Here is a 21181-nt window from a genome sequence, read left to right as displayed (position 1 = left end):
AGAGCCAGAGGGACCTGCGGGGATGAGGTGGGGAGTCCCGGCAGTGCTTACCTGGAGCGGCTCCCGGGAAGAATCTGGCAGGTCCCTCTGGCTCCTAGGGGTGGGGTAGTGTAGCTGTGGGGGAGCAGAGGGTTACCTGCCATGGCCTGTGGCCCTCCTCACGTCCGCCGCAGCAGCTCACCTCCGCTCCATCTCCCTGGACCTGAGCGTGAAGCCACCGCTTGCTTCTCGGCCCTCCCAGGCTTCCCACGCGAACAGCTGATTTGCAGAAAGTGGGCTGAGAGGAGGGAGAAGTGGGGCAGAGCGTTCAGGGGAGGAGGCAGAGCAGAGGTGAGCTGGGGCTGGGCGGGGAACTGCCGGAGCTTTACTGGTCGTTAAATTTAAAAGCCCTTTTAGAACCAGTTATCCCGCGCAGGACAACCAGTTCTAAAAGGGCTTCTAAATTTAACAACCGGTTCCAGCAAACCAGTGTGAACTGGCTCCAGCTCACCACTGGGTGTTAGTGAAGGCAGCTTGTATCGGAGCGTAATTATTGTAATACACTGTAATTCATGGTAATGTAATGATGTAGGTCTACTATTTTAATGACGACATTGTTAGGATACCAATGATATACACACATTCAATAGCTACAATATGAACGAAGTGTATAAATATGCTGAAAATTGTCAGTTTTGGGGGGATGCTGAGCCCCCCCCCCCCCCCGCACACACATTTCACCCTTGAGGAAGGAGGGGGCATAAAGGAGTGAGCAGTAGGCGGGAGGCACTTGGGGGGGCAGGGACCTAGGGGGAGGGGGGCAGAGCAGGGGCAGGAAGAGGTGGAGTGTGGCAAAGTGGGGGCTTGGCCTTGGAAGGGGGCAGAGCCGGGATGGGGCACCCACCGGAAAACCAAAACTCAGCACCTAGGGTGTGTGGGGTGGTACCAGTGAAATTGTGAAAAATTAACTCAATAAATATTGGAAAAAATGCTTAAAACTGGCCGTGATAGACACTGAGATCAGTGAATTCTGACAATCCCTCCTTAGACACACACACACACACTCTGCTCCTTCAGGGGCACCGCGATAGGGGGATGCCCCCCAGCCACAGGGCCCTGGGGCACATGTCACACAAACGCCTGCAGGCTGCAATGTTCCCGGGGGCTCCTCCCCGCCCAGCAGCAGCCGAGTCAGTCCCAGGAAGGGAAACACCCGGCGGCTGCTGCAGGAGCTGCCAAGGCAGAGCCCGGCTGGTCTCGCGCGGCTTCTCTCCTGCAGCGAATGTTGCCGGTTCTGGGGCTGCCCCTGGGGGCGGGGCTTCCGCCTTTTCTGTTGGTTGGTTTTTAATTTCCCTCCGAGAGCCTGATTGACTCCCGGTTACCCAATCGGCTTAAAAAAAGCTCTAAAGGCTCGTTACTGCACCTGCGCGATTTTTGGTTTTGGTTTTGCTTTCGCCGTCCTCATGCTGCTGCTGGCCCCGTTCCTCCTGCGGCGACACGTGGCTGCTACGGGCGCCCGGCTCGAGTGCAGGAACCTTGACTTGCTCGTGGGGGGGAAACTATCAACTGCCCCCTGCCCCCCTCCTGCACCCAACACCCCCACGTGGCTGCGCCTGGCTCCCTGCGGGGGGTTGTTGGTTGCAGGGGTTGGGGGGGGGGAGGAGAATAGCAGTAGCTGCAGCGTTGATTTACCTGCCTTTGCCCTGCTCGCCTGGCAGTTACAGTCAGGGCCGGCTTTAGGAAGGACGGGGCCTAATTCAAACATTTTCGGAGGGGCCCTGGCAGGGGTGACTTAAAATAAAAAAGTAAAAAACCTATTCATTTCTTCCACGTATAATTTACTTTCCATAACTATATAAATAATAAAATTATATATTATGTACATTGCTGGCTGGAGGCAGGGCAGGGGCTTGCTGGAGGTAAGGTCTGGCTGGAGGCAGGGTCAGGGCTCTGGGGCTGGCTGTGGGCAGGGCAGGGGGTGTGGGGCTGGAGGCAAGGCATAGGCTGCAACAGGGGCTGGCTGCGGACAGGGGGTGCAGGGCTGGCTGGAGACGGGCTGGCTGCGGGCAGGGGCCAGCTGCAGGCAGGGCAGTGGGTGTGGGGCTGGCTGTGGGCAGTGCATGTGGGGTTAGCTGCGGGCAGGGGGTGCAGCAGGGGTTGGCTGGGGCAGGGCAGAGGCTCCCTTGCTTCTACCATCCCGGCCCTTTAAATAGCTGCCTTAGCCCTGGGGAAGCAGCGAGGCTCTCATGGCTATTTAAAGGGCTGGGGCGGCAGAGGCAGCTGGAGCCCTGGCCCTTTAAATAGCCCCTGGAGCCCCCTGCTACCCCAGGGTTCTGGGGGCTATTTAAAAAGTCCGGGGCTCCTGTTGCTTCTACCGCCCTGGCCCTTTAAGTAGCCACAGGAGCCCTGGGGAAGTGGTGGGGCTCCAGTGGCTATTTAATTAAAGGGCTGCGGTGGTAGAAGCAACAGGAGCCCCAGAAGTGGGCTCCAGAAGTGGGGCACTGGTGGCAGTTTAAAGGGCCTGGGGCTCTCCCCAGCACTGTGCTGAGATCTCAGAGCTGACAGGGAATCTCTTTCCTCCAGGATTTACCTGATTTACTCTCCAGCTGGGGCAGATTCTGTCACTGACACCATCAAACCCTCCCCCAGGGCTGAGCTCTGCCCCTAATGCTCTCATTCTCTCTCCCCAGCGAATGTGACTCTGGATCCAGACATGGCTCATTCCCAACTCGTCCTGCCTGAGGATCAGAAAAGTGTGAGATGGGGAGAGAGACAGCAGGATCTGCCCGACAACCCTGAGAGATTTGACACTGAGCCCTGTGTGCTGGGCTGTGAGGGATTCACCTTGGGGAGACGTTGCTGGGAGATGGAGTGTGGGGGACGCTGGGCTGTGGGGGTGGCCAGAGAGTCTGTTGGGAGGAAGGGACCAATCACCTGTAGCCCTGAGGTGGGATCTGGGCTGTGGATAAGTGGGGGGGAATCAGTTCCAGGCTCTCACCTCCCCTGAAACCCCTTCGCCATGATCAGGCTACACGACTTGCAGACGGTTCATTTCCAGACCGCACCAAGAGAACATCTATACACACTTGTGCTCCATACCCTTAAGTTCCTCACCATTGGATCCTGCCCTGTCATGAAGTGGCAGGACCCCCTGCCACCTTTTGAGGGTGAGGCACCCCGGTGGGCCAGCCTATGCTCTACCCTGGTCCTGAGACCTGCCGGGGATATCAGTTGGCAGCTCCTCTCCAGGGCCGTGCACACGGGCGTGTACTTTGCACGGTTTACCCTCATCCCAGACACCTGCCCTTTCTGTGGTGTGAGGGAGACCCTGGCACATATTTACCTGCAGTGTGCCAGGTTGCAGCCCTATTCCAGCTCCTCTTAGACATCCTGTTAATGCTTTTGGTTGCACTTTTCCCCTCACCTTCTTATTTACCCACTCCCTATCCATGGCCCCACAAAGTCACAGACCTCCTAGTCAGCCTTCTCCTGGCCCTGGCTAAAATGGCCATCTGTAAAACCAGGGAGAGGAGGTTGGCCGATGGGGGTCTTCTGTGACTGTGGGGCCTATTTCCTATCCTCCGTCCATTCATGCATCTGGGCAGAATTCTCACTGGCTCCCTTGTCTTTGAGGAGCAGTGGGCGCTGTCCAGGGTTCTCTGCTCGGTGTCCCAGTTACGTTCCCTTCCTTTGACCCTTTGTCCACACTCCTGTCCCTATTCTTTTATTAGTTGTCCCCCGTAATCATTTTGTTTCCAGGCCCAGTGGATCCTCCCCTTAGGCTGAGGGGAGGTCCTTTAGCAGTGGGCGGGCTCTGCCTGCCTACTTCCTGGATCCCAACAGGACCCCTGAGAGATTTGTCACTAAGCCTCTGTGCTGGGCTGTGAGGGAGTCACCTCGGGGAGATATTGCTGGGAGGTGGAGGTGTGGGGTGGGGGATGCTGGGCTGTGGGGGTGGCAAAAGCATCTGTTGGGAGGAAGGGAGGGATCATCCGTAGCTCTGAGGGGGGGATCTGGGCTATGAGGCAGCGCGGGGGTCAGTTCAAAGCTCTCACCTCCCCTGGGACCCCCTGAGCCGGGCCCCCAGCAGGATCCAGGTTTGTCTGGACTGTGACCGGGGGCAGGTGACATTTATCGATGCTGGTGACGAGGCCCCGATCTTCACTTTCCCGCCGGGCTCCGTCCCTGGAGAGAGAATCCGACCCTGGCTCTGGGTGGGGATGGGATCCCGGCTCAGACTGTGTCCCTGAGACACATGAGGGCGGGGGGGGGGAACCGGAAATCAGCCTCTCTAGCCTCACATACCCCAGTCTCTATAACCTTGGAGGACTCCCAACTACCCAGCCCCTGGCTCCTCATCTCTATGGTCCCTGGAAGCTGCAGGAGGGGCAGAGGAGCAGAGGTTGGGGCTGGGGAGGGGGCAGAACTAACAGCCGGGCTCGGCACAGGCGGAGGTGGGGGTGGCAGGGACACAGGGGGGTTGGGGAGAAGCAGCAGCAGGGAGGGGTTTGTACAGATCGGTGGGATTAGATCTCACTGGGGTCTCCCAGCCACAGTCACTTCAGGACAACTGGTAACACTGTAATGGTCACACACACAACGGGCGGTGGGGGGAGATGGGTAAGGGGAGCAGTTGATGGAAAACCATTATACAACCTTAAAAAAATCATCATTGGGTCAGTCTCATGATTTTTTTTTCCAACTCCTGAGGTTGGCAGCACTGGGGGAGGCAGGGACAGGGCGGGTTTAACCAGAGGGAATTAGAAGAAGCAAGAAGGAAAATGTGAATGAAAATAAAACAAGAATAAAGGGAGAGTCCAGGAGAAATGGTGGAAAACAGGAATGAGAAGAGTGACAGGAAAATATCCCTGCCAGGGGAACCAGCCTGGGGGCAGCAAGAGGGGAAGGGATAAAATTACGGGGGAGTGAGGGGGGAGGAAAGGAGCAGCCATGGGGGATGATCTGTGACAGGGAGGGGAGGAGAGTGGGAGAGAGACAGGACAATAAACAGGGATCAGAAGTGAGGGTTAGAAAATACAAAAGGACAGTGTGAAAGGAAAGGGAACGCGAGTGGGACAGAGATTTAATACATGTTACTGAAAGTGAGACTGTAACTCATTAATTCCCTATATTAATCCCTGGCCATTGGTGCTATTTTAGCGCCAAAAGAAAACTGTTCTCAGTAGCTGGGGATCTCCTTGTCATGCTGTGATTATTAAGGCTCCTTCTCAGCTCCATTTACTTACCACCTTTAGTTACTTAGTGTAAATAAAACATTACAAACAATTCTTGTTTGTTCCCCTTTAATGTTCCAGCTGCACACACATGCACTGTCTCTCACTCCTCCAATACACACACTCTCCCCCTAACACACACTTATATTGTTGTTGTTACTTCCTGTTGAAATGAGCAAGGTGCCTATGTTCTCTGTCATTTTATTCTTTCGAAGTTGGTTAAGGATTGCAGTGCTGTTATTTTAGGGGTTTTTTTGACTGGTCTGTGCATTTCATAATTTTATTTCTCTCTTATGCTTAAATTTAATTCTTTGAGCTTTATTTAATTATTTAATTCCGGGGCTTTTAACATCACTGCCCGTTGTGCTTGCCCCCATTGGCGGTGCTGCCGGTAGAGTCCAGCAGCTTCCGGATGCTACAGGCAGGGCCACCGACAGGGGGAAGCAAAAGGGCAGCTGCCCTGGGGAGGCCCCAGCAATTTAAAAGGGCTCAGGGCTCCCAGTCGCTGTGGCAGTGGTGGCCATAAAAGGCTGGCTGTGGGAGTCTGGTCCCCAACCCCACCCCTTCCACCCAAGGCCCTGCCCCTTCGGGGGGCCAGAGCCACCCTCCAGCTTACCCAGAAGGGACCCAGCGTACTGGTAAGTCCCTCTACTTACTTTCACCCCTGCCTGGAATCACGGTTAAAGTTGTCACCCTCCCCCTCAAAAGAAATCTGAAATGGTGCCTTGGTGAGCCAGGAGTGGCTGGGGGGCTGTGGGAGGGCCATGGGCTCTGGCAAGATGCAGTCCCCATGTGACAGCATGAAACCCTCAAATTAATCCCCTATTTCCTCATCTTGGAGTCACAGCTCTCCCACGCTGCTCCAACTAATTCCTCCACCATTTGGTCTAGCTCAGGGGTCAGCAACCTTTCAGAAGTGGTGGGCCAAGTCTTCATTTATTCACTCTAATTAAAGGTTTCGCGTGCTGGTGATACATTTTAACGTTTTTAGAAGGTCTCTCTCTATAAATCTATCAGCTATAGTTGTATGTAAAGTAAACAAGTTTTTTAAAATGTTTGAAAAGCTTAATTTAAATTTAAATTAAAATGCAGATCTTATCAGTTTAGTGCAGTGGTTCTTAACCTGGGGTGCGCGCACACCCTGGGGCAGGGCCGGTGCAAGAATATTTTGCGCCCTAGGCGAAACTTCCACCTTGCGCCGCACCCCCATCCCACACATTGGTTCATTGAGGGGCAAATCCCAGTGAGCCTTTATAGACCCCAGGGGCCAGCCTGCCCAGGGGCTGCTCCCCAGACCAGGTTCCCCCCTCCCTGCCCCCTGAACACCCCTGGAGGGTGCACAGCCCCCCCATGATGCCTCCCTGTCCCATCCCAGTGGCTCCCGCCCCGAGTCCACTCACTGGCTTTGCCAGGCTTGAGCCGCTGCAGCAGCTTGGCAGGGATGAGCCGCCTTCCGGAGGCACCGGGGAGCCAGAGCGTCCCGCTTGCAGCAGCACCGAGCCCCAGCCATGGAGGAGCCAGCGCGGTGCAGGGGGGCAGCAGCTCTGCAAAGGTGGCGGTGCTGCTAGCGGGGAGCAGCTGTGCCCCCCTGCCCCTCCTACCCAGGCTGCGGCCTGGTGCCCCCCTGGGGGCTCCTGCAGGCTGCAGTTGATGTATGTGGGCACCAGCTCCCCGGCTCCCCCCTCTCCTAGGGTTACCATATTTCAACAATCAAAAAAAGAGGGGAGAGCCCTGCCCTAGCCCCACCCCCATCCATTCCCTCCCACTTCCCACCCCGATTGCCCCGGTCAGAACCCCCAACCCCCACCCCCGCTCCTTGTCCTCTGAGTGCCCCAACACTTATCCACACCCCTGCTCCCAGACAGACCCCCGGGACTCCCCTTACCAGGCCCTGCCGGTCAGACACTGGCTCCACGTGGCGTGCTGAGGCAGCAGGAGCAGGGAGCTGTGGGAGGGGTGGCGGCGGCAGCTCACACTTCCAGGAGCCGCAGAACCTGAGCGCGGGGAGCCGGGGGCAGTGATAAGCTGCCAAAATCTTAACAACCGGTTCCCTACTGGGTCTTTGGTGGCACTTCGTCGGCGGGTCCTTCAGTGCCGCTGAAGATCCGGAGCGAGTGAAGGACCCACCGCCAAAGTGCTGCCAAAGACTCTGAGCGCTGCCCGGTGAGAAGAAGCCCCATGTGTTGTTTTTACTTATCCCTGCCGGGACCCTGTCAAAACTGTTCGAATCGGGCCTTGCACTTCCTAAAGTCGGCCCTGCACATCGGGGTTGCAAAATTGTATTGGGGGCCGGGTAGGGAAGGCTGTGCCTCCCAAAACAGCCTGTCCCCCTCCTCTGACCCCCACCTATGTCCTGCCCCCGACTGCCCCCCTCAGAACCCGCAAGGGCCACAAGCAACCCATCAATCCCCCCTGCTCCTTGTTCCCTGACTACCCCCTCTGAGACCCCCTCCCTAACTGCCCCCCAGAACCCCTCCCCACTCCCTACCCAACTCGCCCCACTCCCTGTCCCCTGACTCCCCCAACCCCATCAGATCCCCCGACAGATCCCCAGAACCACCACCCCAACAGATCCCCGGAACTCATGTCTACCCGACCCCCTGTTCCCCGTCCCCTGACCGCCCCCTCCAACCGCTCCTTGCCTGGCCCCTGCCTTATCCAACCCTCCTCCGAGTCCCAGCCCCGGCCAACTCCCTCACCATGCTGCTCAGGGCAGCGTGTAACGATGCCGTGCGGCCCGCTAGAGCTCGCAGCCCTCCCCTCCTTACCATGCCACTCAAAGCGGCAAGAGCTGCAGAGCTTCCCAGAGCGCTGGTGCCAGCGGGGTCGACACGCTGCGGCTCTGCAGTGGGACAGGAAGCGGGGGAGGGGCCAGGGGAGCCTCCTCAGCTGGGAGCTCAGGCGGGCCGGAGACAGGACGTTCCTGCGGGCCGGATGTGGCCTACGGACTGGAGTTGTTTGCCCGCCCCTTTAACAGCTGGTTCTACACCGGCTTCTAAATTTAACAACTGGTTCTTGTGAACCGGTGGGAACCAGCTCCAGCTCACCACTGGCCTGGGGGTCGTCTGCCTGGACTGTGGCCTGGTGCCCCCCCGGGGGGCTCCTGCAGCAGATGCATGCGGGCGGTGGGCCCCGCGCGCCCCCTGGCTCACCCTTCACCGTGTTCGGGCTCTGAAGCTCCCGGGAATGTGAGTCGCTGCCCCCGCCCCTCCCGCAGCAGGCTCAGTGCCCTGCGCCCTGGCAACTCACGCTCCTGGGAACCGCAGAACCTGAGTGTGGTGAGGGAGGAGCCAGGGGGTGTGCCTGCCGCCAGTCTGGGGTCCCGTCCGCTGGCCCCGCTCAGCCTCTGCCGGCCTGGGGTGCCGTTAACTCAGCCAGCTGTGTGATGAGTGGGGCCGGTGGCCAGATCCCTGGCTGGCAGCCATGTGCCAGGAAAAATAGGCTCGCGTGCCAAAGGTGGCACACGTGCCATAGGTTGCCGACCCCTGGTCTAGCTACACCTCACACCAGGAATACAGCTGAGGTGCATACAGATAATTTCCCAGTGACTAGTGACAGCCCCATGAAGGCAGGGTTAACGTTGCACTGGCCAGTACCTTAACTCTGTATTTCTTGGTTTTCAGAAGTTTGAGTTTTGAGGAACTTAAACCAGGTGGGGGAGATGGTCACATAAAAGATTCTAACTCCTGTTGTTGAGAGAGACGAGCTTTGGAGCTGCACCAAGCTCTTCTTTAGGGCTGTGTGTTACTGGAAAGCTCATCACTGTCCCCAAAAGAAGTTGATCCAATAAAAGATCTCACATCATCCACCTTGTCTCTGTAATATACCGGGGCCAACATGGCTGCAACAACACAGCCAATCACTTCTGATGAACCTGATGTTTTGGAAGGACTGTTTATTACATCTAATACACTATACTTATTGCTTGGACAGATTATTAAAAACACAAGGAGTAAATAATCCTGTGATATTTGTTTCTGTCTTTATGGAAACTTTACAGTATATCTACATTCAAAGTGATTTGCCGTCAAATACATCACAGATTGTTTTCATAGCAATGTAACATGAGACTTTTACAGCTTCTGGAATTAGTCATCTCTTTGTTTTGCTGAATTTTATTCAAGAACAGTGGGCCCAATACTCCTCTTGGGGGAGATTTGTAGCAAATAACTTCCTATATTGTCAATACAGGACATTTACTGCACCAAACCCAGCAACCAGTGTAATTTTCTGTCTGTGCTGTTATTGCAGTTTTTCATCTGTGTGTGTGTGTGGGGGGGGTGGTGAACCCCTTTTTTCTTGTAAAAAAAATAAAATTATGCTAGAATCAATTGAAACAGAAACCTGCCTCCTTTTCTCCTTCTGACCTCAGTGGGAATTAAGCATGTGCCTGAAGTTGATCCTGTGTTCAAGAGTGTCATTGAGTAGGGACTTCAGGCCATACTAAAAAAGGAAATTTATACATTGTGTAACAGATTATCTCCTCCTGTGTGAAAAGCCATTTAAGGGGCAATATCATGAGGAAACCAATCAGAGTGCAGCTATTTAAAAATGGCAGTAGTGTTGTGGAATTGTTTTTTTGTTTTGTATACAACAATTTGCTTATTTTTCACATTTTAATTACATTATTGAACAAACAATGAGATTTTAGTTTTTCTTTCAGTTTTCATTTTTGCTCCCTTTTCTCCTTTGAGACAGGATAAGAGATGGGCGAATAAAATGTTTTGATTCCATTTGATTAAGGGTTCTCATTTTGAATCAATTTGAAATGTTTTTTTCATTTAGCATCATTTCATTGAAAAATTAGAAACATTAAAATAGGAAAAAATCATTTTTTCCAAAAAATGTCTAAAAACCATTTTCTATTGAAAAAATCATTTTTGTTTAAACATTTTTGACCAGCTGCATTGTTGTCAACTCTCATAAGTTATTGTGGGTTTTATTTTAAGTCTCACAGTATTCCGTAATTTTCTGTAAGCCCTAATGCTCTAGTTATGAGTTTGTGAGAATCTCAGATTTCATTTAAAGTAAAAATAAATTTCTAGCTTTTATGGTTGCAGGGGAGAGTTTAAGATTCTGACCCGAGTGCACACTCAGGGGTCAGAAACCAAATGGCAAAAAAATAGAAACTCAAAATGTATTTTTTTAAATATTGATTTTAAGTCAATCACTTCTTTTTTGACCCAATTGTGATTTTTTTTTCAATTATGTATGTGCATGCGACGCAGGGAGAGGAGGTCCAGAGAGGCCCGGGCCACTTCCAGCTTTTGAGGTCCCTCGCCATAATAAAAAGATTTTGTCAGCAGACGAGTAGGGAAGGCATGATGATCAGCATCTCGTGGAATGTTACTTGGAATTTCAAAATGATGAATTTGAAGAAAAGTTTCGCAACTTGCCCAAATGCAATCCTATCCAATTCCAAAAAAATTAACAATTGTCACACTCTGAAGATGGGCTGGGGCGGAGGAGTCCATCAAACATCAAGAGACTGACCTAAAAATTTTTTTAAATGTAATGATTTATTGGGCCAATCTCATGATTTTTGGGAGGGTTCAGCTCATGCATTTTGATCTCTTGTAGAACCATTCTTAAAAAGGGGACTCAGGGAATTATAGACCAGTCAGCCTAAACTTTGATACTTGGAAAGACACTGGAGCACATAATTTCTATTGTCCTCACTGGCCATATGGGTGAATGGATCCAAGGTCTTCGCTGTCAGCAATGGAGACACTGTAACATGGCCTCATGTCCCACCCTGTTCAATTCACAACTCACTTCAAAAGCATTTTAAAATAAATCCGCATTTTCCCTGGCCGAAAAGAATACAATAATTTAACTGGAAACTGATGGAGAAAGCAGCTGTGAATAATCATTAATATTTATCTGTGTAAATGTTTTTGAGAAACTTACTGCAGACCTGGGTAAATTTCACTTTCCCCCACTTTCACAAATACGCTGACACAATTGTAGTTTTCCCTCTTTTTTTAGCAGCAAGGGGAGGTTACTCTAACTTTAAAATACGTGGGATAAGACTAATTTGGATACATTTCACCAGCTGATAAACAATAGTTAAAAGAGGTGTGGATAAAAATAATCTCTCAGTCTTAATATTTGTATTCATAATACAGCGAAATAGTATCTGAGAATGGGAAGCATCTAATACTATGGTTTATTTATTTATTTATTTTTTAGGCGAGTGAGATATGGATATTGGTCAGTTTCATTATCCCATTTCTGAATAGAAAACTTTTGTATGAAGTTGGAGCCTATTAAAGGAGAGGTTTGGTTTGGTTTTGTTCTTGTTTTGAGTTTTCAATTAACTTTTAAAAAAAGTTGCGTACAGGACTAAACCCCAGGAACTGAACACCAAAAGTTGATATTAAAAATGTTCTAATAAACAAAATGTAGGGTTTGTCATGAAATGATCTCTCAAAATTTATTTTAGTGCAGACTCTCTATCCTAATACAGACTGCTACATAGAAGAAAGGCCCCGCGTTGAGTGCCACGGCTACTATCTGTATGTGTGGTACATTTCTACTTTATTCCCCACTTACCAGAGGAAAAATTACTCAGGGATATTTCTTTTTAAATTAATTATTCCTCTGCATTGTATGGTTATTAGCAGAGACAGGTCCAAGCCACGCAGCTTGCACTTGAAAGACAAAATAATATTTTTTTGTTATTAATAATTATTACTTTCTTGGTTCTCAGAATGGCAGAAGTTCAACCAACAGCCTTGGACTAACTCTTAAGAAAGCTGTCTCCTTCACAGTTAACTTTACAGTTGCAGTGGGTAGTTTCACTGAGCCCTCAGTTATTGAAACAAACAGTCAAAGGTAACTACTAAGCAAATATGAGAAAACTCAGAAATCCAGAGTTAAAGTTTGTGATGATGCTGCCTGTGGGAGCCAGCTGAGGTTACTCTATTAAGGTGAACTGCAGACAGAACTGGTGGATATTCCAATACTTAGATTTACCATGCCAGCACAAAACAGCTTCTGTATTACCTCTCTGCTTACCCAGAAGTCCAAACAATGCAGTTCCCTTAAAGTGCCCAGCCTAAGGCCTCCATCCAGAGACACACGTCAAATATGATGATTACTGAAAATCTTATCTCATCATATAAAAGGAAAAGTTCTTCTGATCCCAAAGGACCAGCCACACAGAGAGGTCCAATTATAACTTAGATTTTACCCAAAATAAACGATTATAGTCAATTCTTGTTAACTAAACTAAATTTTATTAAAAAAGAGAAAGTGTTGGTTAAAAGATCAATATACATACAGACTTGAATTCAATTGCCAAAAGTCCTTTTAGAAATAGTCCTTAGGTTATAGTCCAATGTCCATGTTCAGTGTGGCTTCAGTCAATGACTGGGGATCTCAATCCTTGTAGCTTAAGGTTTCCCCCACTTGAAACCCAAAGCAGATCTGAAATGAAGAAGGATCACGTCCCAAGGTTTTTATACATTTCCAGCAGACTTTTGGCCTGAGAAAACAATAGGCTTAATTTTCCTTCTCCTAAATACTCCCTTTTTGATCTTTGAATCAAAGCTATAGCTATAGACATGTTTGCTTACGTCACAAGACCTGAACAAACATCTACTCTTCTATCAATGCAGGCTTGCATTGCAAAGCTCTATTCATTTACATATCTTCCTAACCAGTCTTTAAAGTTCAGCCACAGGTCAGGTCAGTCTGTGAGTTAATTAAGGTTTCAGAGTAGCAGCCGTGTTAGTCTGTATCCGCAAAAAAAACAGGAGTACTTGTGGCACCTTAAAGACTAACAAATTTATTGTAGCATGTACTCCTGTTTTTTTTGAGTTAATTAACTCTTTCTGGCCCTGTGTCACCTTTCAATGAGATATTATATCACTCCTTAGACACCCAGATCCTGCTCCTCCAGGTTCAGCCTCACAGGGGGATGCCCCAGTGACCCTCCCCACCAGCTCAGGGGCTGATTGCAGGCCGAGAGCCCTTTGGGGTTTTAATTACAGGCTGATTTCACTGAAAGTTACCTGTCACTGGTGTGATTGTACATTTTTACACTAAAGCCTCCAGGGGTGAAATTGTTTGGGTCCTTCCTGCTCTGCAAACAGCCTGAGTCATTTTCAGGCAAGGAAACACCCCCTTGCTGCTGCAGGCGGGGCATAGTTTGAATTCAGGAATTTGAAACAAAGACTGTTACAAACTGTCCAGAGGGAGCCATGGCTGCAGAGAACACCATGGAAAGTCTCCAGGAGGAAGCGACATGTCCCGTCTGTCTGGAGTATTTCACAGAACCTGTCACTCTGGAGTGTGGGCACAATTTCTGCAGAGCCTGCATCAGCCAGTGCTGGGAGGGATCCGCTACAGCCGCCTCCTGCCCTCAGTGCAGAGAAACTGTGCAACAGGGAAACCTCAGGCCCAACAGGCAGCTGGCAAATATCCTAGAACTCGTCAAGCGGTTGAGCTTACAGGCAGCAAAAGGAGCAGGAGGGGACGGGGTGTGTGAGAGGCACCAGGAGGCTCTGAAACTGTTCTGTGAAGAGGATCAAACTCCCATCTGTGTGATCTGCAGAGAGTCCCGGGCTCACCGCGCTCACAGGGTGGTCCCCATCGAGGAGGCTGCCCAGGAGTACAAGGTAGGGAACTGCTGTGAAATTTAATGGGTTAACTTTGGGGGTTTAATGACAGGCTAATTTCACTGAGAGTTCCCTGTCACGGGTGTGACTCATCATTCAGCCTGTAAAGTCTTCATTATGTGGGGAGATGCCACACTGCCTGACCATTAATTTTGTTATAGCAACAGAGGCAAAATATCAAATCTTGAAAACAGGATCTACACCCCACCCCCCTTCAGAAGCATCGCTCACTCCATACCCCAGCCTCCATTGCTTGCTCTCCCCCACCCTCACTCATGGTCACCAGTCTGTGGCAGGAGGTTGGGATTCAGGTGGGGGTGCGGGCTCTGGGCTGGGGCCGAGGGGTTTGCAGTCTGGGAGGGGGCTCTGGGCTGAGCCTGGGGCAGGGGTTGGGGTGCAGGAGGGGGCTCCAGGCTGGGGTTGGGGTGCAGGTGAGGGCACAGGGTGCTGGCTCTGGGAGGAAGGTCAGGGCTGGAGTAGGGGGTTGGGGTGCAGGAGGGGGTATGGGAAGCTGGCTCCAGCTGGGCAGCACTGACTTACCTCCCGTTGCTCCCGGTCAGTAGAGCAGCTGGGCTAACGCAGGCTCCCTGCCTGTCTCAGCCCTGTGCCACTCCTGGAAGGGGCCAATGTGCCCCCTGTGGCCCCTGGAGGGGAGCATGTGGCTACACACGCTGCCCCTCTCTGCAGGAGCCACTCCCGCAGCTCCCATTGGCCACAGTTCCCCATTTCTGGCCAATGGGAGCTGTGGGGATGGTCCTTGCAGGCGAGAGCCACGTGAAGAGAACGCTGCCCTCACCCCAGGCTGTGGGGACATGCTGGCCCCTTCTGGGAGTGCGGAACGGCTGGGGCAGGCAGGGAGCCTGCCTGCGCTGCCGGAGATCGTGATCGACTGGGAGAATCTCCAGGATCTACTAGTCAATTGCAATTGACTGGTAGGTTACCACTGGTCTAGCTAGACAAAAGGTGGGAAGGGAAACTGAGGCACAAACTGGGGCAGTGAGTTGCACACAATCATCCAGCATGTCAGTGACAGAGCTTAGCATAGAACCCAGATGTCCTTAGAACCTGGCCAAGGCCCAAACCACTTTGCCATGCTGCCATCTTAGCATCAGCCCTACCCAGTTATGAAGTGTCTCCGTTAGGAGGGAGAGACGCCTTGATAAAGGTCCCAGGCCCACCAGGGAGAGGAGGTTTCTCACTGGGATTCTGAACTCCTGTGCTGCTCCACGGGGGATTTAACTCAGATGCTGCCGGCCTGCACTAGAGGAGATCACTGGGCTAAAGAGTGTGTGGGACCCCGAGCACCTTCAGTCCGCACACAAAAGGGCTCCAGACAGCTCAGGTCCATGCCATGTACCACTGGGATTACACTGGGTGGGTTGTAGCAAAACCAACCCCAGGCTGGAGCTGACCGGTGTCAGTCTGACCTGTTCTGTTGTGTACGTGGGCAAGGACCAGCCAAAGTGGTTCCATTAGTCCAGGGTCTCAAACACGCGCCTGCGAGGTTATTTTCTGTGGCCCGCGAGCTCCTCACGGCCTACCCGTAGCGTTTATCTAGAGCGGCTCCGGCCCCACACGCACCAGGGGCAGGGCAGGTTCCCTTCCTGTCGGCCAGCTCCGCCCTCGCGCCGCTCCGGGAAGCGGATGGAACCTGGGGGAGCAGAGGCGCAGGGGTGTGTGTGTTGCTGTTGGTTCAGGCACCGCCCCCAGCAGATCCCATTGGCTGCGGTTCCCCGTTTCCAGCCAATGGGAGATGTTGGGGGCAGTGCCTGAAGCAACAGAGACACACACACCCCATGCCCCTGCTCCCGCACGTTCCAGTGGCTTCCCGGAGTGGCGCAGGGGCAGGGCAGGCAGAGCCTGCCCTTCCCCCGGTGCACGCTGGGACAGAGCCTGCCCCCCGAACTGCTCCTGCAGTCGAACCTCCTGCCCTGAGCCCCTTGCCACATCCTGCACCCCGACCCCCTGCCACACCCCTCCTGCACCCCAACTCCCTGCCCTGAGCCCCTGCTGCACCCCACACCCCAACCCATTGCCCTGAGCCCCCTGCCGCATCCCTCCTGCACCCTGACCCCCTGCCACACCCCTCCTGCACCTCAACTCACTGCCCTGAACCTCCTGCTGCACCCTGACCCCCTGCCGTACCCTGGCCCCCTGCCCTGAGCCCCTTGCTGCACCCCTCCTGCACCCCAACCCCCTTCCCTGAGCTGCCTGCCACACTCTGCACCCGACCTCCTGCCCTGAACCCCCTGCTGCACCTTGCACCCCAACCCATTGCCCTGAGCCCCCTGCCACAACCCTCCTGCACCCTAACTCCCTGCCCTGACCCCCTGCTGCACCCTTCATCCCTCCTGCACCCCACACCCCAACTCCCTGCCCTGAGCCCCTGCCTCACCCCACACCCCTCCTGCACCCCCTGGGGGCAGGGAGGGGGCGGAGTTGGGGTGGGGATTTCGGGGAAGGGGTTGGAATGGGAGCAGGGAAGGGGTGGAGTGAGGGCGGGGCCGAGGGCGACGTGGGGAGGTGTCAGTAATGCGGCCCTCAGGCCAATGTACTAGTCCTCATGTGGCCCTCGTGGTCATTTGAGTTTGAAACCCCTGCATGAGTCCCACCAGGCAGCCTTTTGAAATCTCCCAGAATGCACTGCTTCCAGGATCTTTACCAGGGAATGGGATAGTGGGGCATCTGCCCAGGGGGCATCGCCACGGAAAGGCTTTAGGACAGTCGTAGGGCAAACCCAAAGCCATTCTTTACAGAAATCTTCATCATGTCTAATTAGGGAGGTCACTGAGGCATCTCCAGAACATCGGATATACCCATGCCTGCCTGCATGGGCCTGTCCTCACTAGTATCACTCACCCTGTGTGGGCCCCACCACCGCTTTTTTCACTGTGCCACCTGCCTGCATCATTCTGCATGAAGGTGCCACTCCCATCCTCATAGGTGTCCTCCTGCATCCTCCGTCTCCTCCTCTCCCTTTTGCACCAGACAAAGCCATGTTCAGTGGCGGGTCCCTACCGGACAGGGACAGTGCTCCACAAAACTGGGATTGCGCAGCTCCAAACCAGACAAATGGCCTCCCGACGTCTCATGGGGTTTGCCCTGGTGCTTAAACCAGCTCTGCCCAACCAGTGCAGTCCCCAGGGCTTCAAGGGTGAAACCCGGGTGGCTTCAAGGATTTGTATCACTTGGTTCTTTAAACCTTCTACAAAACAGGTTTATTGATTCACCCCCATGTAACTCCAGTGCCCTGTTATGCTCTGTACCACTAATCAGTTCACAAAGACCAGTAAAGCTTGGGTATAATTGAAATCCCTAATTACTAAAAACACTGAACCGGAATTGGTAATGAGTCTGAATGTGACACGCTCCCAATCTCTATTAGTGAGGTTTGATCTCCTTGGTGGCCCTGATGTCACAAAGCGATTAGAACAACAGTCATCTTGGGTTTTGGGTGGAAAAACACCCACTTCCTAGCACCTCTCAACTATCCAGATGAAACTGCCCAAATCATTTCTGTTTCTTCAGGAAAGAATCCAGGCCCATTTGAAGACTCTGAGGGAAGAGAGAGAAAAGCTCCTGGGATTGAAAGCGACTGGAGAGGGGAATAGCCAGGAGTATCTGGTAGGTGCCTGTTGTTATGAACCAGCAGAGATTGGTAGTGGGAGGTCTGTTTGGAGGCAAACTCCTGTGTGGCCTTGGTGAACATGGGCTTATGTGTGTGTTTCTCCATGACCATGGATTGTTGGGTTTGATTCACGTGTAGACAAGCCCTAAGCTTCCCTTTCAATTGATGAGTAGCCTTTGTGGCTTACCCAGAAATCCCCACAAGTGAACTGAATGTCCCTGTGAAGTGCTGCCCACTGGGTCTAGACATTTTGTGCATTTTTAAAACGTTTGTTTCTTTTAACACCCCTGATGTCTCTGTTAGTGTAGTGCTGAGTCCTGCCTCCTGCTGTTCTGGGTCTGAATTTCCACAGACCATAAATAACAGAAGATGCTGACCATGACAGGCATGGAAACATCCATTTCAGAGGGATACAGGGGCCAAAGGGGAAGGTGTGAGAGAATCCTCTGCTTAGTACACACAGTGTAGAGTCAAATGTCAGAAATATGAGTCAACAGAGAAATTTACCGGGGCCAAAGGGGAAGGTGTGAGAGAATCCCCTGCCTAGTACCCAAAGGGTAGAGTCAAATGTCAGAAATTGTAGGATTTTCACAGAAAATCACCCTCCTGCACACTCAGCTCTCCATGAAAGGACCCTGGGCTCCATCCATGTCCCTGACCAGCCCTTGCCCTATTTTCATACAGAAACAAACACAAATCGAGAGGCAGAAGATTGTGTCTCAATTTCAGCAACTGCAGCAGTTCCTGGAGGAACAAGAGCGACTCCTGCTGGCCCAGCTGGAGAAGCTGGATGAGGAGATTGTGAGGATCCAGAATGAAAATGTCAGTAAACTCTCCAAGCAGATTTCCCGTCTGAGTGAGCTGATCAGTGAGATGGAGGGGAAGTGTCAGAAGCCAGCGAGTGAATTCCTACAGGTGCGACTGATTGAGAAACATAGGTGGGTGCTCCAGGACAGCCAGCTCTCCCCGTCAGTGCTACCCACCTTCAGCCCTGCCAATCAACTCCTCCCTCTTCTTCCAGCACCATCTGCCTGCTGCAATCAGCTGTTCCACTGTGTGCAGAAGATGCTGGGAGGGAGGGGGAGGAGCGGGGAGGGAGTGTGCTCATGTTAGGATTCCCTCCCCACTTTGAACTGTGGGGTACAGATGTGGGGACCCACATGAAAGACCCCCTAATCTTATATTCCATCATCTTAGGTTAAAAACTTCCCCAAGGCACAAATTCCTTTCCTTGTCCTTGGACGCTATTGCTGCCACCACCACCAACTGATTTTAAACAAAAATTCAGAGATGGGTCACTTGGAATCCCTATTCCCCCAAAATATCCCCCCACGCCCGTTCACACCCTTTCCTGAGGAGACTTGAGAATAATATACCAACCAATTGCCTTTAATGTAAGTACAGACCAGATCCTTATCTTTAGGACACTAAAATCAATCACGTCCTTAAAAGAAGAAATTTATTATAAAGAAAAAATACAAGAATCACACCTGCAAAATCATTGATAGAAGTTAACTTTACAGGGTAATAAAAAGATTTAAAACATAGAGGACTCCCCTCTGGACTCAGCTTCACAGTTACAAAAACAGGAATAAAACTACCTCTTAGCATAGGGAAAATTCACAAGCTAAAACAAAAAAATAACCTAACACATTTCCTTGCCTTCGTTAGAATTTTTGTAATCTTAGATGGATCATTTCAGGTAGGTTTTCAGGAGATGTTGTCCCTGCTTGGTCTATCTCTCGATCAGGAGAGGAAACAAACAAACAGAGCCCAAACAAAACCTCCCCCAACCCACCAGATTTGAAAGTATCTACTTTCCTTATCGGTCCTTCTGGTCAGGAGCAACCCAAGTTATCTGAGCTTCTTAACCCCTTAGAGGTAAAGCGATTCAGTACAGCTGCAAGGAGGTATTTTATGTGACTCTTTCCTTTATATTTATGGCAGCTCACAAGAGGAGGCGAGGAAGAGACAGTGTGGAGGTTGAGTGGGAATGGGAAGAGTTGGGCTGGGGTGTGGCATTGGGGAAAGGTTTGGAGTGGAGGTGGGGCATGGGGTTGAGCCACCCCGAGGGACAATTGAAAACCAGCACTCATCATTAGAAACATGCCAGACCCCCACAGAGGGAGGAGTGGGCTGCTGAATCATAAGCACTGGAGTCCAGCAGTCGGAGATCTCAGTGTAACTCGGCATGTGCATTGCTGACATCTAAGTGAGTACTATTCGTAGCAGAGTCACAGAGATATGAAAGATGGAAAAGCCCCATTAGCTCAGGGAATCAATGGCCCTGGGACCAGGGCAGGGTGTCTTCCTCCATACTTCCTAAATCCCTTCCCTGGAATCCCCTGTGTGTGTGTCAGAGAGGACTGAAATTCTTTTGTCTCTCTCTCCTCTAGGATGTCAGAACCACCTTGAGCAGGTATGTGGCTCCGTCGCACTCCACAATGCTGGGAAAGAGCTTGGTGGTGATGTTAGCACTGCATCTCCCCGGGGCTCTACAGCAAAATGTGCGGGGAAGGTCACATGTTGGATACGAATCTCTCTGATCAACTTCAGCCAGAGGTTCTCACCCTTGCACAGAAGACTCTGGAATTCTCCATTCAGTGGGAAAGACTGACCTCAAGTATTTCCCAGAGATGTCACATCCCTGGGGGACTGGCTGCCTCAGGATTTTGGGGATGGAATATGGGCGTGTCACTGCAGTGAACTGGTCACTATTCAGCCCAGGGCAGTAGTTTTCAAGAGCCTTTCCCCATCTGAGGGCTGTTTGGAGACCTGTGAGAAATGAGCTGGGGAAGGAGTAGTTGGTGTCTCAGTCTAGTTCCTAGAGGGCAGATTTCTACAGCACTTCACCTGGGAACCTCCTGTCCCTCAGAGCATGGAGGCCAAGGAGTGAATTGGCCCTGGAGACTCAATTCCCCTTTTGTCCCCAGAGCTGGTCTCTCCAGACCAGAGTTGAAGAATATTAATGACCTTTGAAGGGAAGGTTGCTTGGCCCTGGGCTGTGTTGCATCTGCTCTGAGGCTGGGAGAAGTCGAGGAATTCTAACTCCAGGCCCATTAGAGCAGCGACTCGCTAGCCAGAACTTATAATGAGTCACACAGTAAAATATAATGACGTGAAATTGTTTCCCTCCAGGTGTGAGAAGGGGAAGTTCCAGCAGCCAGAGGAGATTTCTCCTGAACTGGAAGAGCGAGTCAGTGGTTTCTCCCAGAAAACGATTGTGCTAATGGAGATTCTGGGGAAGTTCAAAGGTACTTAGAAGGGATCTAGGAATGGAAATTGGGATGAGCCTCTGAGAAGAGAATGGTGCTGATCAATTGGTTCACACTTGGATGATGCTGTTAAATTAAGAAATGACTCAAAGACTTTAAGGCCAGAAGGGACCATCATGATCATCCAGTCTGACCTCCTGCACACTGCAGGCCACAGAATCTCACCCACCCACTCCTGCAATTGACCCCTAACCTCTGGCCAAGTTACTTAAGTCCTCCAATCATGATTTTAAAATTTCAAGTGTAACTGGTTGAGCACTCAGCAGTGCGGCGTCTCCTGCTGGTCAATCAGGGAATTAGCTTTCCTGCTCCAGAGCGCCCCCTGCTGGCCAGTGTCTCTCCTGCCTCAAGCCCCTCCATGTCCCTCCTGGACCCCAGTGCCCCTTACCTTGGGGTTCTGCCCACAGCAGTACCCCCACACTCTGGGTCTCCCCTCCCAGG

The 21181-nt window shown here is 51.8% G+C and overlaps 1 protein-coding gene and 1 long non-coding RNA gene across 2 annotated transcripts in view; both read left to right on the top strand.

Annotated features, from left to right (window-relative positions):
- LOC123346116 (tripartite motif-containing protein 10-like) overlaps positions 1-20939 on the top strand; it is a 38586-nt gene extending 17647 nt beyond the window's left edge. Inside the window, exon 5 of the mRNA XM_044983341.1 lies at positions 20604-20939. Coding sequence (XP_044839276.1) covers positions 20604-20727 — 124 coding nt within the window. The 3' untranslated portion in view covers positions 20728-20939. The remainder of the gene's footprint in view (positions 1-20603) is intronic.
- On the top strand, positions 14646-17461 carry LOC123346129. The gene is made up of 2 exons (XR_006572933.1): positions 14646-14769; positions 17366-17461. It is a non-coding gene; the product is annotated as an uncharacterized LOC123346129 (long non-coding RNA).
- Positions 20940-21181: the final 242 nt, after the last annotated feature.

The sequence above is a fragment of the Mauremys mutica genome, chromosome 12, assembly GCF_020497125.1.
Source record: "Mauremys mutica isolate MM-2020 ecotype Southern chromosome 12, ASM2049712v1, whole genome shotgun sequence".
In the NCBI taxonomy this organism is placed as follows: domain Eukaryota; kingdom Metazoa; phylum Chordata; order Testudines; family Geoemydidae; genus Mauremys; species Mauremys mutica.
Note: the sequence above shows the minus strand (reverse complement) of the source record. Positions and strands in the feature narration are given on the sequence as shown.